Genomic DNA, 16738 nt, shown 5'->3' with positions numbered 1-16738 from the left:
CCTTCAGTTTGGCGTTGGAGGTAGCCAGCGGGAGGTCCAGTGCTCGCTTTGTTGCCTTCCTGATGATGGCGTCAATGCGCTCGTCTTGTTGTTTGGTGGTGCGTAGGTACGGCACGGCGTAGAGGATCCGGCTGGTCACGAAGGCATAGGCGAGCCGTAGCGCGTCCCTGCCCCGCAGACCACCCCGCTTGTTGGAAACACGGCGGATCATGCGCCCTACCTGTTCACCTATGCTCTTGAGTTTCGCTATAGTAGAGTCCGGCCTAAGTTTGTTATTGATGAACAGACCCAGGATCCGGAGCTCCGCCACTTCTCTGATGGGACCGGCAGACAGTGATATGTGTAGAGACGTGTTGTCCTTGTGGTTTGTCCTGACGTGTAGAAGCTCTGATTTGGCGGGAGCACATTGGAGACCACAGTCGGCAGCATATGCTTCGACTATGGAGGCGGCCTGCTGAAGGCGGTCCTCCATCTCCCCAAGGCTCCCCTCGGTGGTCCAGATTGTAATGTCGTCTGCGTAGAGTGCGTGTTTTATGCCATCCACCTGAGCCAGTCGGCCGGGCAGGTGCATCATGGCGATGTTGAAAAGGAGCGGTGCGCAAGTCCATGCCTCGCGGCCTGACGACGACTTTGTAGTCGTTTGCTGGTAGACGTGGCAGCGGTGCCTGCCTACGTCGGGCGGGTGGTTTTTTCCGAAGAGCGGAGTTGGGCTTGCCTTCGTTATGAGGAACGCCGGTAGCGGTGCCGTGTTCCTTCCCCGGCGTCGCCGGCGCGTTCGTAGTGCTGCGTTCCCATGAATGGCGTTCTTCGCTCCGGGGCGCCGGTAGCGTTCTTGCAGGTTGAGAACGGTCTTCCATCCTCCTTCGGCAAGCTGAGCCGGAGTATGTCTTCGCCTTCTACGGCATATTCCATGATGCGATCGTTATGGGTGGTCCGCGTGGCGAGCGGGTCCCACCGGCACGGCACCGGCTTTCGGCCTAGCGTTAGGCCAAACGCGGTACACCAAGTGTTGACACTTGCACTTAAAGTCCCGAAAAATGGGCAAGCAGTGGTCGTACCTGGCGAAATCCGGTATCGGCTGGCATGGAGGACCTTTCCGAATCCTTCGCACAGTTCACGGGAACAGCAGTCAATGAAATTTGCCAAAAAATGGACACGAGGCCAGAGGCCATGCGGAGCACGTCCGCACTGCTCGGAACCTCAGGTGGAACCCAGAATCCAGGAATCCTTCTTTTCTGGCAATAATGTTCTCTCTCTCTCTCTCTCCGGTCTCCATCGAGATATGTGCCAGTTACTGGGTCATTTCCTTTCCTCAAAAACCAATTTTTCACTGCTCGTTTTTTTTACTGTTTTTTCTTCTTCTCATGCGCCGCGATCAGCTCGCGCAAAAAATTCAGGGGGGCGCTTTGTTGAGCTAAAGTGCGGTGAGGCGACAGCCTTAAGCGCGGTGTTTCTGCTTGTGTCATGTGTGCTTAAGATGTTAAGCTTCGCCTCTGTGTCGAACGCGGCAGCGTCTTGCAACGCTGCTGGGAGTCCACAGAACACCATCGCCCGTTCGGCTCTACGCCTTGCTCGTCGGCAAATTGGTTTTTGACGAAAGGAAATTCATATGTATCGCATATCTCGGTGAACACCTGAACCTCGCCGTTACGGGAAGGGAGGAAGATGGAACTGAACGAAGACACCGTATTCAATAGACGCGCCTTTGTTCATTCCAAACCTCCACGCTCGCATGGCGGGGTGATTAGCGTGCTCGTCTCGCACTCCGGAGACCATGCTTCGATTCGCCAGCCAATTGCCTACCAGGTTTTTTAAGGCGGAAGCCTTTAATGCCTCATTGTTGTAAGGAGGAGTTGTCGACAGAAATGTAAGGCTTTTCAATAGGTCGAAATGGTCGTGACGTCACAATGCACGAATTTCAAACCGGCCTGGTCTACTTTGGCTAGCAACCATGCATCCAAATAAAGGTTGGTATAGTGACAAGTGGGACTGAGTTTAGTTAATTAGTTAACTAGCTTAATGAACTTTTGTAGTCAGACCAGACAAAAAATTACGAGGAACTTTAGCGGCTTAAGTTGTGAAAGGCGAAAGCCTGAGTGTTGCATTCTGCTACACGATTGTCACTTCACATTCTGTTGGTGCATTAATTTACTGCTAATTAATGACGCTAGATCTTTGCCTTTAAGAGTGGAACGCGACAGCGTGTTGTAGCGCTGCCAGGGAGTTCACAGAACGCCACCACCCGTTCGGTGCGATGCGCTGCCCTTTGAACGCAACGCTTTTTGAGGAAAAGGAATGGCGCTGTAATTCTCTGTCACCTCGGTGGACACCTGAACCGGGCGGCGTTGCTTGCCAATGGGGCCCCGGAATAGGGGCTCCACCTAGTACTGTGAGGGGAAAGGGCCAATAGGGTCCTACCCCAATCACCTTTCTGTAAAAATTTAATTGGCCATAAATGTTTTTCACCACCACCACCACCGTACAGGAAGGGGGAAGTGGAGTGAAAGAAGAAAGAGAAAGAGGGGCCGTAAAGAAGAAAATTAAAATTGTATTTGAGAAAAGGAAATTGCGCAGTAACTGTCTCACATTTTGTCGGTGGACACCCGTCAAAATTCGCGCGCAGCGATGTCACCACCACTTCGACCAACCTGAAACGCGGACAAATTTGCTAACACGTCTTGATCAAGACAGCGTGAGCCATTAAAGGCTTTCGCCTTAATAAATAAAGCCGAGTAGGGAGTTCGTCGAGTTGGGGAATCGAACCAAGGTCTCCAGAGTGCGAGACGAGCATGCTACCAACCCTGCCATGCCAGCTCGATGGTTTGGCATGAACAAAGGCGCGTCTAGTGAATACGGTGTCTTCGTTCCCTCCCATCTTCCACCCTTCCCGCTACTGCGAGGTTCACCAACACCACTTAGACGAACTTAAGTTCGTCTAGGTGCTGTTGGGTTCACGTGTCCACCGAAATATGCGAGACAGATACATTTCCTTTCCTCACAAACCAATTTACCGTCGGGCCGAACGGGTGATGGCGTTCTGTGGACTCCCTGGCAGCGTTGCAAGACGCTGTCGCGTTCCACTTTAAGAAGCAAAGCTTAACGTCTTAACCACACCTCAGTGAGAAAAGCAGCAACACCACGCTTAAGGCTTTCGCCTCACCGCACTTTAGATCAACAAAGTGCCCTCCTGAATTTTTTATTTATTTATTTATTTATTTTACTTGGAGCATCACTATACCATCGCTTCAATTGGTTGCATGGTTTAGGCAAAGTACTATTGGCCCCGTTTGAAAATCGCGCACAGTGACGTCACGACCATTTCTACCAGTTGAAAAGCGCGACATTTCTGTCGACAGCTCCTACTTACAACGATGAGGCATTATAGGCTTCCGCCTTAAAATCTCCAGCGTGCGCATGCGTCGAACGCTGACACGTATCAGAGCTGCACGTGATCCACTCTTCTGTGCTGCGTCAGCACAGAGCGATCTCTGCGCCCAGCAGGCGATATCAACTGCTCGGTTTACTGAGGCGTTGGGTATGGAGGCCAGCACCTTTGGCGAGAGCAGTGAAGACAACGGACGCCGCGCACATGCTGCATTACTTCGGCGACGGTGCAAGCGGGTGGCGGAGACGCTGCCTGGAGTTCCTGCTGCCGGGAAACTACTGCGCCCGGGTGTGCTCGCTCATGGGGATGCTCCGCTGCTGCCAGGTCATCAGTGCCGTCTGCTACACAAAATGCGTCCCGGCCAGCCACTCCTGAGAGCTGTTTCCAGAGCATTGCGTCCGTATGTACGGCGTAGCAGGGATGGCCAGCACATTGCGAGAGCTGACTATCAAACAGGTAAGCTAGACCAGAGAAACTGCCTCGCTCGGTCTTAAAAACTACTCGCTCGGTCTTGAAATCATAATTAGCACAAAGCGAAGCTTTTCAGTTTCAAACTTATGCGAACTGAGATTTGTCTTTAGTAGCGTCTCTGCATTCTAAACCTCGGCCCTTATAAACTGTTTGTTCTGTTGTGAGAAAGAAATATCGTCAAGCTGATTTAAGTCCCATTCTCCCGCTAGTTCCAGTCCATCCGTTCCTGGTCTTTCTCTGTTCATACAGTAATCCGTTCGCAGCGACTGGATAAAATGACGGTAGCAATTTATTGCTGTCTCTGAAATTGCAAACGCCGAGGTGGATCAGTATTTATGGCGCTCGGCTGCCGACCCTAAAGATGCGGGTTCGATATCGGCCGCAGTGGTAGAATTTCAATGGAGGCCAAATCTTAGAGGCTCGTGTACTGTGCCTAGTTGGTCGAAATTTCCGGAGACCATCACTATGGCGTCCCTCACAGTCTCAGTCGCTTTTGGACGTTAAACCCGCATAAACCCTAGACCAGCGTTCGAGATGAGAAAATTCAGTTCTAGGTGCGACTTTTTAAAACCCCACAAACCACAAACCAGCGTCCGCAAATAAAAAAAAAATTAATTTAGTTCTAGGTGTGACTTTCGGAGGTTCTTTTTATCTGCTTACATACTCTGCTGCGATTCAAGGCTGAACTCTTTCTCGGTGCCGTTTTGCATGAGCTGGTTAACAGTTGATCGCGCGTTCAAGTCAATGTATCACTCTTGCATATGGGGGGGGGGGGGGGGGGGAGAACCTTCCTTGCTTTACTGCGAGACGCCGTACTGCAGCATGCAACACTTTTCTTTTCCTGGAATTTCCGTTGAAACTCCCGTAGATTCCGCGCACAGCTTCTTTAAATGGAAAAAATGGGTGAGCAAAACTTTCTCTTAATACACGCGACTTCACTAAGAGCGTCCACGAACCATGGCTGTGTACGCGCGTTGTGTGCGTCGCGCCTGTCACGCGATCAGTCCGTCTATCTTTCAGGTGAAGCCGACGGCATCTCAGATGGGTCGAATGGCAGTGGCGGCGCAGAGGACGGATGCCTTTTGGGGGCAGTGCGGCTTCGGCAACAGTCCGGACTGGTGGAAGACCTGCCTGCCGGAGCACCTGCGTCCGATCACGTGCTACTACTGCTTCGGCCGGGATTGCTTGGTGATGATACCCTTCAGCTACCCCGCCAAGTGCGCCGGCTGCTAAATCCGGTGAGTGGCTTCGAAAACAAACCACAGTTGTGAACGCGAAGCGTTTTTGCCAGCATGCGTCCCAGTGATGGTTCACCCCAACCGGGACCTGGTTTGCAGGCACGTAACATTTGACCACTGATATGACTGTGAGTAGATGTGAAGAGTCTAAATATCTAGCCGTTAAACCTCGTTTAGAACAAGCTTTATTAGAACAAGCTTTTATATAGAACGGCTGTGTGTAAATTATGCACCTCATACTTGGTAAACATGAGCATAGTGAACTGTTTGCCTGTCCAAGGAAGGAAAGCGTCTTGTCCGCTTCCCTCACAGGTATCAGTCAGAGGCTTCGTGCTGCTCCGCACCCCAAACGCTCGAAATACTTAATGGCGCATTCCACTGGCGGAACAGGAGCAGGTATCGTGCAGTGAGCAGCAGAGCAGTAGCATAGCGAGAATGCACCTCAGTGCTCTCACTTTGAAACATTCCATGCTCTCCGAGAGCAGGCGCGGGGGCGAAGGTCTACCACGTGTCCGCATCGTTTACCTGCCCAGTGTCCTGTGATGTGAACGCGCTCGCCATGTGCGGCTGAGCCGGCCGGTCAGGGTAGACGCGTTTGACGTTCCCTGCCATAACCAGCAAAAATCGCTCATATTGCTGTAAAAATAACCTATTCAGAAGTTGCACATCGTAACTTTCCCGTTATTAAGGACAAACTTTCCCTCCGAATCACTTCTGCCCAATTTCTCTGGCTGGCTGTTTGTCCTGTCCAATACGTGCCGAAGTAAAATGCGACGCAAGTGAAACGCTGCGAGGGTTCCACACGCGTTCGCGACACGGTTGGAACGCTGTCACTGCAACTGCCCAGTAACTCCCTGCTGTAGTCGTCCAGCGTCTTAAGCACTTACGCGACTCGACGAGGCTTCGCCGCCGCCATTTCGCACGCACTAAATGGCAGATTCTGAACATCCCTTGCCGAGTCATTGGTGTCTTCGCTGTTTTCAACGGTGACAGATAGGTACCGATTATCATGCGATATTTGGTCCTGAGCCGCCATTGCTGCCGCGCGCAAGGTGAACAAAATGAAAACACGATAAAAAAAATGGCTAAGGCTTAGATAAGGTTAAGCCTAGTCAGATGCGAAGCATATTGATGGCTAGGCTTGGTAATACATGGCTTTCCTTGGTTGAATACTTGGTCATTTTAATACAACCACTAGAAGTGTAGCAAGGATTGCCGTGGCAGCTATATACGGGATCATCGCTGTTGGTCATTTTAATACAACCACTAGAAGTGTAGCAAGGATTGCCGTGGCAGCTATATACGGGATCATCGCTGAACAAGTTCCTCGCTTTGTTCTTCAGTTGTAGAACGTTGTCGTCGAGCCGCATATTGAGCACGCCGCTTAGCCAGACGTTCATCCCGCTCTTCATCGGTCTCTGTGGCACGCTGAAGCTTTCGCTTCTCGTTCAAATCAGCCCTACTTATAGGCGGCATCCCAACACCTGGCCGCCTCGTAAGTGCCCGGAGAGCGAGGCAAGCTCAGGTTTATACCGCTGCTGTAGCGTCACGTGGTCAGCTGCAGCGCCTCTGATGTGGAGCCTCTACCGCCGCGGCCGACCGCGCGAGCCGGCAGCCCATCTCTCCTCTGCTGTGACGTCATGTTGTCACGTGGTGTCACGTGGTCATGCTAAAGGTCAATGGTAGCTCCACCGCCGCGCTCGACGGGCTGTAGTGTAGCTCTAGTAATATGCTTCGCATAAAAGACGTGGGTGCGTCACGCGACTTCCTTAGCGCCCCGCATTTCTCGCGGTAGTAGCTGCTCTCGAGTACTCTCGGCGTCAGCAAATTGCTCCTGTTCTGCCAATGCAATGCGCAATCAGTGCCGCTACAGGAAACGGGGAACTCCATTTTCATCGCAAAGATTATTAAGCCACAGCGTCCGCAAACATTCACGCCGATAATAATGAGGAGAGGATTCGTGGGGCTGCATCTAATAGCTCCTGCAACTAAAGTCTAATGCCGCCGCGGTGGCTCAGTGGCTATGGTGCTCGGCTGCTGGCCCGAAAGACGCGGGTTCGATCCCGGCCGCGGCGGTTGAATTTCTTTGGAGGAGAAATTCGAGGCCCGTGTACTGTGCGATGTCAGTGCACGTTAAAGAACCCCAGGTGGTCGAAATTTCCGGAGCCCTCCACTACGGCGTCTCTCATAGCCTCAGTCGCTTTGGGACGTTAAACCCCATAAACAAACCAACCAACCAAACTCGCTCTCGCTCGAAGCTGCCATTTCTGCTGCTAGCTGCACCAACGACTGACTACGTGCAATACTCAGCTGATCATTTCAGCGTTGTGGGTGCTGAAGGGAGAGTCTTTTTTTGCGACGTAATATACCACAGCGTCGGGCTCATTTCACATGAAGCTGGCCTCAAATGCATGCTCTTGTGCAGAATCTTTCCGCGTCATGCTCTGGTGCACAAAGGATATCCTCCTGCTACACATTACAACGTTGCAGGAACAGGAAACAAGGCCTCCCGGAAGGGTGCTTTCGATGGTTCGCGTTGTATGCCTGATGTGTCTGCGGCTGACACGGTGCTTTATCCTTCCCTCTTTCAGGTGGGATTTGTGGTGCGTCAGGTATCAGATGGCACTACCACCGGGGAGAACGGACGCCGCGTGCACATTGTACGGCTTCGGGAATGACCTGGACTGGCGGAAGACATGCTTCTTGGAGCATCTGGCCATGGTGAGGCTCTGCGCCTGCTTCACGGGGTGCACTCGGAATCGATCATACTGTTATCCTTGCTTGCCCGTGCGTTACAGCCTACGGGGGATTTAAACTAGCTACTTCTGAATGATGTACGTACATGCAGGATTTCTGGTAGCCTGAAACCAGTGTGAACCCTTTCTCAAGCCAGGGTCGGGATTTATCGCATAGAAGCAACGGTCACTGCAACTACCTAGCTGGCAAGAGCGAGTTGTCCTACTAGTTGATACAGCATAACGAACGAAGCAGAGCGAGAAGCAGAGATACGCGCATTGAGTGGACACACCAGCTCTCGTATCCGTATCATTATTGCTAATCTTGTGATCAGATCTCGGTATTACTGATTATTGGAGACTGATATGCGCACACTTAAACTGCAGGATTTCACAACTAAAGCTGTAATAGCTTTGTAAAAGTAATTAGTAGTAGTAGTAATTAATGATTATAACGGCAGCCGCGTACGCGTGTTTAAGATGGGCACACCACATACCTCAAAGCGGGATTGAGGTGTACCTAAGCAGCTATTTTGGCCTTTATGTTTGTCAAAACCAACGAAGTCTATACCTTTGCTTTTTTTGAGAAAAGGAAAGGGGCATTACTGCCCCAAATTAGTGAAACAACACTATTAACCTCCTACCTGTCTGTTCGAAAATTCGTCTGTTTGAAGCTTCTGAAATTCACGAAAGGAAAAGATTCAGGGGTGCGCTTTGTTGAACTAAAGTGCGGTTGTTGCGACTGAGAGAAGGATGAAAAGGAAATTGCACGGGCCTGCCAACTGGCTCAAGCCGAGCCAGCACCGCTGTCACGTGCAGACAGAGGAGAGTTAAAAGATGAGAATAGAGTAAAAGAAAAGAAAAGACGCGCGTCGCAACAACCGCGTCCGCCGAAGCGGACGCTGGCTGAAAAAAAAAAAACGGATAAGCGGCCGTAGCCGCGCCTCCTCGTCACCTGAGGTTTTGCTGCTTGTGTCACTGATGTATGGTTAAGGTGTTAAGCCTCTAAGAGTGGAACGCGACAGCGTCTTGCAACGCTGCCAGAGAGTCCACAGAACGGCATCGCCCGTTCGGCTCTATGCCATGCTCATCGGTAAACTGGTTTTTGAGGAGAGGAAATATGTGTCTCGCACACCTCGGTGGACACCTGAACCTCGCCGTAACGGGAAGAGAGGAAGACGGGAGTGAACGAAGACACCGTATTCTCTAGAGGCGCCTTTGTTCATTCCAAACCATTGAGCTGGCATGGCGGAGTGGTTAGCGTGCTCGTCTCGCACTCCGGGGAACCCCCCAACTCGACCAATTTCCTACTCGGTATTATTTATCTGGTGTGACTAGAAAGGTGGATTAGGCTAATTAGTTAATTAAGAAATAATTAAACTCAGTCCCACCTAATTTGAGCAACACTTTACCGCTCCTTTAATTGGTTGCATGGTTACTAGCCAAAGTATAATTGCCCGTTTGAAATTCGCACACTGTGACTTCACGACCATTTCGACCAGTTGAAAAGCAGGACATTTCTGTCGACAACTCGTGCTTACAACCATGAGGCATTAAAGACTTCCGCCTTAAAAATTGCCGACGATTACGTTACCCCCTAATGCGAAATTTGAGTGCAGCTCATCAGCTGTTAGTTTTTCGATAGATTGAGGCAAAGAATTCGAGCACCACATGTTCCTCCTTCAAGAAACACCACTACGTCACCTCTTCCTCTTTTTCTTCTTTCACTCCCGCCTTCTTTCCTTTCCTTACGGCTCGCTTCTGGTGTCAGCCGAGATATGTGATACAGATACTGGGCCATTTCCTTTTCTCAAAAACCAAACAAGAAACACTCCACTAAGAGTTCTTGGTTCTCATGAAGGAAGCTTTGTGGTCGGAGAAATAGATGGATACATGCTCGACTTGCTGCACCAATGCCTGGTTCTCAAAGACAATGTCTATGCAAGTATTTGACGAGGCTGTCACAGCCGTGGGAGGCGTTACGAGCGAGAGGAACGGGATGTGCTCCCGCATAAGTGGTAAGAAATTCCTTGTCTTCATATCTACGTTAACGTCCACCCACCCTGCCTACTTGGAAGCTGGTAGTCAACGCTAGATCGCGAGAGTTTGTCCACCGTCGTCAGCGCAAACGCATGCAGCCCACATCTATCTCCCCACGGACCTATATAAGTGCGATTAAGGCGTCTACTGGCCCAAGAAGCCAATTCACACCTCTTTTCCTTAAAATTATTAGAGTGTAAAAGATTCTCGACGCAACGCAAATGAACACAATGAACGATGACGGCCTATAGCTTCAGCGCGGCGTTTCTGGCACAAGGTTATGAATGCCTGCTGCCCACATCTCTCTCTCATTACCCTATGTACAGCCTTTGTCAAAAGTTTAGAGCCCAAGGGGTTTGCTTCTAAGCTGTAGCGCTAATGGAAGTACTACGCATCACACATTACGAGCAAAGCAATGGGGCCCAGAAGCCGCAAAGGCTGTACCTATAAGCGCGATTCAGGCGTCCTCTGTCCCTGGGAGCCAGTTATGGGCATTTCCTTTTATTAAAATGTTCGTTGCGTAAAACGTCAACGCCAACGCCAATGAACACAATGAACGCCCAAGGCCTATGGCTTCAGCGCTGCGTTTCTGGCGCAACGTTGTCAATACGAACGCATGCAGCGCACATTTGTCACTACCGCCACGTAGCATTAAGCACGATTGAAGTGTCCACTGCTCCAAAAGGGCAGTTATGCGCCTTTCCTCTGGTTCAGGTGTCCATCGAGATGTGTGGGTCATTTGTGGACATTTACTTTCCTCAAAAACTTGGCAGTGGCTTAGCTGTGGTTAAGCATGGATATACGTGCGGAAAGGTTCAGTAAGGCCTGGTTTGACGTCTTGACTGTCGCAGTTCGCGCACAATGCATTGGGAGCACCACGATAACGATGGATGCGTTCGGCCGTCCTCACACTGCCTGTACGGAGGCGGAGGAGGAGACGCGCGTGTAGTGAATACGGTGCTGTCTTAAGAAGGTTGCTTTAGAGACTTACTGTGGTGTCCATTCCTTTCGGGTGTACACCAGGGTATGAGAGAGTCATTCTTTTCTTAAAACCAATTTTCCTTTTATTTCATATTCCTTCAGGCCTCTACGGCGCGGTTCGGTTATCCACCGAGATATGAGAGAGACAGCCGTCGTTTCCTTTCCTTAAAACCAATTTTTTCATTTTCCTTCCCTTACGGCGCGATTCGGATGTCCACCGAGATTTGAGTTTTGTGCGCACTGTTTGCCTTTTATTTACTTTTCTATTTGTGGTATTTTATTTCATTTCTTTTTATTCTCATTTCTGTGCTTATTTTTATTCTTTTTTTTTATTACGGAGTCGGCGGCCACCTTCGCTGCGCGTGACTTCACTCGGTTTCGCGCATGCGCAGAATATGGATTTTGCAGCATACCCGGCATACGCAAAGCTCGGCTCCGACCCTCGTAGTGAAGGTTTTCGATTCAAAAACCAATTTACCCATTTTGGCCCTTGCTTTCCAAGCTCCCGCTCTATTGGTTTCGCAGCTCAAAGCGCGACTAAGGTGTCCACTGCTGCTTACAACGGACAACGGCGACGGCGACGCCGCAAAACGCGGGCGCCAAAGAGCTGCGCTCTAAAAGAATACACAATACCTGGCTGCCTGGATCAGTGGACAGGTGAATCGCGGTTTGGGCTGCGTGGCGGTGAGAGAGGTAATTGCGCTGCATTCGTTGGCGTGTTCAACGTTGTGGCAGGAACGCGAAATTGGAGGAATAAGCCGCCACTGTTCGTTGGGTTCAATGGCGTTGATGTTGACAATGTTGTACACTATTGTTAGATTGTAACGAAAATAAAGGCGCATAAGTGGCTGCCTGGGTAAGTGCTCAGCCGTGCTTTCAGATACGTGGCGTGGCTGTGGTATCAGATGTGTGTGCTGCAATCGTTGTCGTTGACAACTTTGTCGCAGAAACTCGGCAATGGAGTTATGCCGCAGCCATTCATTGGGCTCATTCGCACTGCCTTCATTTTAAGACACGCGCCCAACCCTGGAACATCTACAATGCCGCCGTGGTGGCTCAGTGGCTATGGTGCTCGGCTGCTGACCCGAAAGACGCGGGTTCGATCCCGGCTGCGGCGGCTAGAATTTCTTTGGAGGAGAAATTCGAGGCCCGTGTACTGTGCGATGTCAGTGCACGTTAAAGAACCCCAGGTGGTCGAAATTTCCGGAGCCCTTCACTACGGCGTCTCTCATAGCCTCAGTCGCTTTGGGACGTTAAACCCCATAAACCAACCAAACAACCATCTACATTGCCTTGCTCAATATAGCCGCTACTATCATGGCTTTTCACTCCATGCATATTCGGCCACTCATAGGCCGCCAAGGTGGCTACGAGGTTATGGCGCTCGGCTGCTGACCCCAAAGACGCGGGTTCGATCCTGGCCGTGGCGGTCGACTTTCGATGGAGGCGAAATTCTAGAGGCTCGTATACATGCGATGACAGTGCGCGTTAAAGAACCAGAGGCGGTCGAAGTTTTCTAAGCCCTTCACTATGGCGTCCCTCATAGCCTGAGTTGCTTGGGGACGTAAAAAGCCATAAAACCATACGCGTCTATAAATTCTTGTAGGCGTCTACAATACACGGTATTTTACAGCAATTACGTAGCTCTCCAGCTATGGAATTAATTTCCTCGGCAGATCGAAGCGCCACATAACAATGGAAAGCAAAGTGTGGGTGGAGGGAACTTTGTTCTCAGTAGCACCTTACTATCATGCTCTTTGATCCAACTATCTCCGAGCTTTCAGGTGCTATCGTGACAGAAAACGTTTTTTGTTGTGTTTTCATCTATCTCCCAGCTTTCAGGTGCTGTTGTGGCAAAAAACGTTTTTTGTTGTCTTTCTCCCTTTCAGATTGCTGTCTAGAAAGCTCAAGAAGTTGGCAACAATGCAAGGTATTCGGGGTAGTCTCCCAAGTTCTCCCAGAAACACTGTGCACACCACACTATTTTGCTGCTCCTCTTGCCCCAGGCTGTTTTCTCACGTGGACATCGTCACTGGAGCTCTTGCTGCTGCACGTGAGCGAGAGACGCTGATTATAACGCTTTGAATTGAAAAACAAGATACGCTGATTATATAGTACTGAATTGAATAAATATTATAATTAATCGTACTGGAGCGGATACGACTCATTTTTAAAGCGAAAGCTTTACTAGCCTAGTGGCGCCGATTTAGCTCTATTTTCACGAATGGTCTTGAACAAGAGGAGCGGAGTGCGTATGTAACCAAGTGATGTAACCATGCGTATGTAACCAACGTGACTTGCAACAGCTGCAGCCGCAGTCTTCTCCGGGGCCGCTGCGCGGACCGCTGCTATGGACGAAGCATACTTCCACAAGAACGCAACCTTCGCGGCTGCACTCCCGACCATAAGATCAACCTGGTCTTGGTCCCCAACCCACGTGGGAAACTCTGGAAACGAAGAGGTGGACCGACCAGCCCGAGGGCAAACCAACCGGGCAGCCGGCCCCAGGGACCCAGACGCTCTTGGCGAGGCTCCCCATACCTTTGCCGAACACACAATCCTCCACAGAGAGGTGAAATGTCAATTCCCGCCTCCCCAGCCCTACTTAAATTGAGAGCAAGTCATCTTGCTGCGCAGGTTGCAGCCATACTCGATCCTCAGGCATTCTAGACTTTCACTCATCACAGATGGGGATTACGACCCCGTCTGCGAAAACAGGAACAAGGAAGAAATCGCCACCCAAGCGCAAATCCTCTGGGGTTGCACGGGAAACCCGCTCCCACGAACCTTACTGCTAGCTATCTCCGACAAGGGATGAAATCAACTCAGTAGGCCAGACAGGACCATCCAAACGGCACCAGTTTGGGCACCAGGAAGTCGCCCCTCCCCCCCCCCTCTCCCGGTGTCCACACCAAGCGCACCTGCCCTGAATCCAGATATTTTATGGCGATAAAATTATTTTTTTCTCTCTTTCTCCTCGAGAGTGCTTACTCGCAGACGTCGTCCGTTTGATCATCCGGTCAACATTGCTAACCGTGCGAGAGATTTAGCAATCGATAGGGAGCATAAACGCGCTAAACGGGCAGCCGAAACCGACGAAGAGCGGGAGCTTCGGGAGCAAAGGATATGCGCATAACTGGCCCCCTAAAACAGTGGAAACAGTCGCGCTTTAAGCTACATGGCGCTAGTGACAGATGTGCGCTGCATGCATTGCCATTGACAACGCTGTGGTACAAACGAGAACTTTGACATCGCACGTTTCTGCCTGTACCTCCCATATACATTTTGTGCTCCAACCCCGAGGCCACCGTTATCCACATCCTCCTGTCATGCCCGGCGTCCCCTTTCACCGCCGCGCTGGTGCCTCTCCGAACCTGCGATGGATGGAAAACTTTATTAGGCAAGCGAGTTTGGACAGTTCAAGGTCTCAGGGCTACTGCACAGCCCTCTTATTACGCACATGCGTCCAGGCAACGTAGGGCCATGGCACTGGTAGCCCGGTTTACACAGCTAAGATGCGTGAGCAGGTCCTTCTACGCAAGGAGGGCTTCCCATTCCTCCCATGTTCCGATGACAGGCTGTCCTTGCGATCAGAACACAGATGGGCGCTGCCCGCACTGTGGAGAGATCTGCGATCTCTTTCACATGGTGTGGGCATGTACTCAGAATCCTCACCTTCCCCCTTCCCCCACCCCCACCCGAGAGGCATGGGAGAGTGCCCTCCTCAACTGCTCCACACTGGAGTCTCAAAGGGCTCTAGTAAAGCGGGCGCGAGACGGGGCCTCGTCGTGCGGTGTCCCGGACTATGGATACCGACCATGTAGCAGGGTTTTTTTGACCTGCAAACTCTCTTTCATATTAAAGTTTTTCACCACCCCCACCACCACCTTGCGGGGGAAATCGGCAGGGCACCAGAAGAGGATGTCCAGGGTGGCGTGCGATTCTCCGCGGAGAGGGCACTCTGGGGAAACGGGGCGGAAGTAGGACAGAATAAAAGGGGGTAGGAAGAGTTCGGCTCTGGAGTCTCCTCCAGAGGATTTGTTGGGAGTGGGATAGGCGGGGGTGAGTAGGGGGGATAGAGTCGACGGGCAAGGCGTGCTTGTTGTGTGAGTTCTGAGAACGTGTGCGCCCGCTCCCTCGAGAACTCCCGGCTGGTGTCGCCATTTGCCCGGCAAATAACTCCTCGAGCTATGTTATCAGCGGCCTTATTTTCCGGGATTACCAGAGAGCCGGCACCCACAGGAGCTTAATACGCCTATCAGAATTTAGGGTGCACATTCTCAATATCACCTACCACGCGCGGGGATGGATGCGTCCGCGGGCGAAGTTAAAAATGGCTGTTTTGGAATCGCTAACTATATAAGCCACAGATGTTAAAAATGGCTGTTTTGGAATCGCTAACCATATAAGCCACATTGGTTTGGGTGATGGCTATTGCTATAGCTACTTCCTCTGCTTCGTTCGTGGTAAAGGGGGGGGGGGGGGGGGCGAACCTGAGAGGACAAGACCTCACTATGGTCAGCGGACCTGGACAGGCAGGAGACCGCCGCTAGCCGGACTGCATGCGTCATGGACCAACAACAAATGAACATTTAGACAGTGTGTGGGGTCGTGTTTTCCACTCATCCACAGCACACGGGCGCCTTTTGCGTTTCGCCTCGATCGAAACGGGGTTGCGTTTGGGTGGAGGCGAAACGCAAAAGGCACCCGTATGCTGTGCGATGTCGGAACACGTTAGAGATCCCTAGGTGGTCGACATTACTCCGGAGCCCTATGCAGCGGCACCTCTTTCTTCTTTCACTCCATTCTTATCTCTCATTTACGGTGCGCCCTGGTTTCGATCGAGGCGGAACGCAAAAGGCGCCTACGTGCTGTGTCGTTGTTGTTGATGCGACTGAGAGAAGGATGAAAACGAAAGTGCACGGACCTGCCGACTGGCTCGAGCCGAATCACCACCGCTGTCACGTGCAGATAGAGGAGAGTTAAAAGATGAGAGGATAGAGCGAAAGAAGAGAGGCGGGTCGCAACAACCGCGTCCGCCAAAGCTCAGACGCTGGCGGAAGCAGGGCGACGTTAAATATCCCCAGGTGGCCGAAATTTTTCCCGAGACCTCCGCTGCGGCACCTTTCCCGGAAACACATTAGATGGTTTTCTAGCTCGCGGTACATCACGCAACCTTGACGTGCCTGATTCCTCTGGTACATTGGGTGCCAGTACATTGGGCATAGAAGTTATCGCGAGCACCCGTCACGGCTGCTCTGAAAGTATCGGGAATACTTGTATGCTACTTATTATTGACTTAAATTATGAATTTCTAGCGCCTATCTATGTCATCGGAACTAAAATAAAAATAAAACAGTCATATAAAAATTACACTTTGCGGCCGCTTTAACCTCAAACTTTTCGTTCAGAATAGGCTGGTCTGACTGTACGAAATATCCCTGCGGACTGTCAGACATATGCACCTGGCTGTAACTTCTCTTCTCCCCAAGCCTGCAGCGCCTACTCAGAAATACAGTAGACAGGCACCGGTTGTGTTTTTCGAAAATCATTTCACTTTAGCAGAACGCTCCGAAAAGGCCTACAATACTTCCATGAATAATCTCCTTGCAGGTATCAAATTCTTCCGAAGAATACTGTGTGTGTTCTTGCTTGTAAGCCTTGTAACCATGTTATGACTGTGCATGTAACCATAGGTTTCGTCTATATATTTTTTGTGCTTTTAATAAACTTTGTCAGTTGTTAGTGAGCACTTGTGTTGTTGTCACTCTGTCTCTGTCCCTGTCCCTGTGGTGCCACACCAGTATGATTTCATTGTTGAGTATTTACATATTTTGATTTCTGTGTAAGTCTTCTGAAACACACCCCGTAAGCGGCTTGCATGTTAC

The 16738-nt window shown here is 50.8% G+C and overlaps 1 protein-coding gene across 2 annotated transcripts; it reads left to right on the top strand.

Annotated features, from left to right (window-relative positions):
• The first annotated feature begins 3397 nt into the window (after positions 1–3397).
• On the top strand, positions 3398–15488 carry LOC149371140 (uncharacterized). Of its 2 annotated transcripts, XR_016286533.1 has the most exons (5): positions 3398–3841; positions 4877–5094; positions 7686–7815; positions 12740–12780; positions 13157–15488. XR_016286533.1 is itself a non-coding variant. In XM_089564610.1 (4 exons), the coding sequence occupies exons 1-3, from the start codon at positions 3415–3417 to the stop codon at positions 7770–7772; spliced, it is 732 nt and encodes a 243-aa protein (XP_089420736.1). In that variant the 5' UTR covers positions 3400–3414; the 3' UTR covers positions 7773–7815; positions 12740–12998. The 2 variants fall into 2 exon arrangements, 1 of the variants encoding a protein (XP_089420736.1); XM_089564610.1 differs by lacking the exon at positions 13157–15488 and having other exon boundaries at positions 3400–3841; positions 12740–12998.
• Positions 15489–16738: the final 1250 nt, after the last annotated feature.

This window comes from Amblyomma mixtum, chromosome 1, assembly GCF_055824585.1.
Source record: "Amblyomma mixtum isolate Tamu chromosome 1, ASM5582458v1, whole genome shotgun sequence".
In the NCBI taxonomy this organism is placed as follows: domain Eukaryota; kingdom Metazoa; phylum Arthropoda; class Arachnida; order Ixodida; family Ixodidae; genus Amblyomma; species Amblyomma mixtum.
Note: the sequence above shows the minus strand (reverse complement) of the source record. Positions and strands in the feature narration are given on the sequence as shown.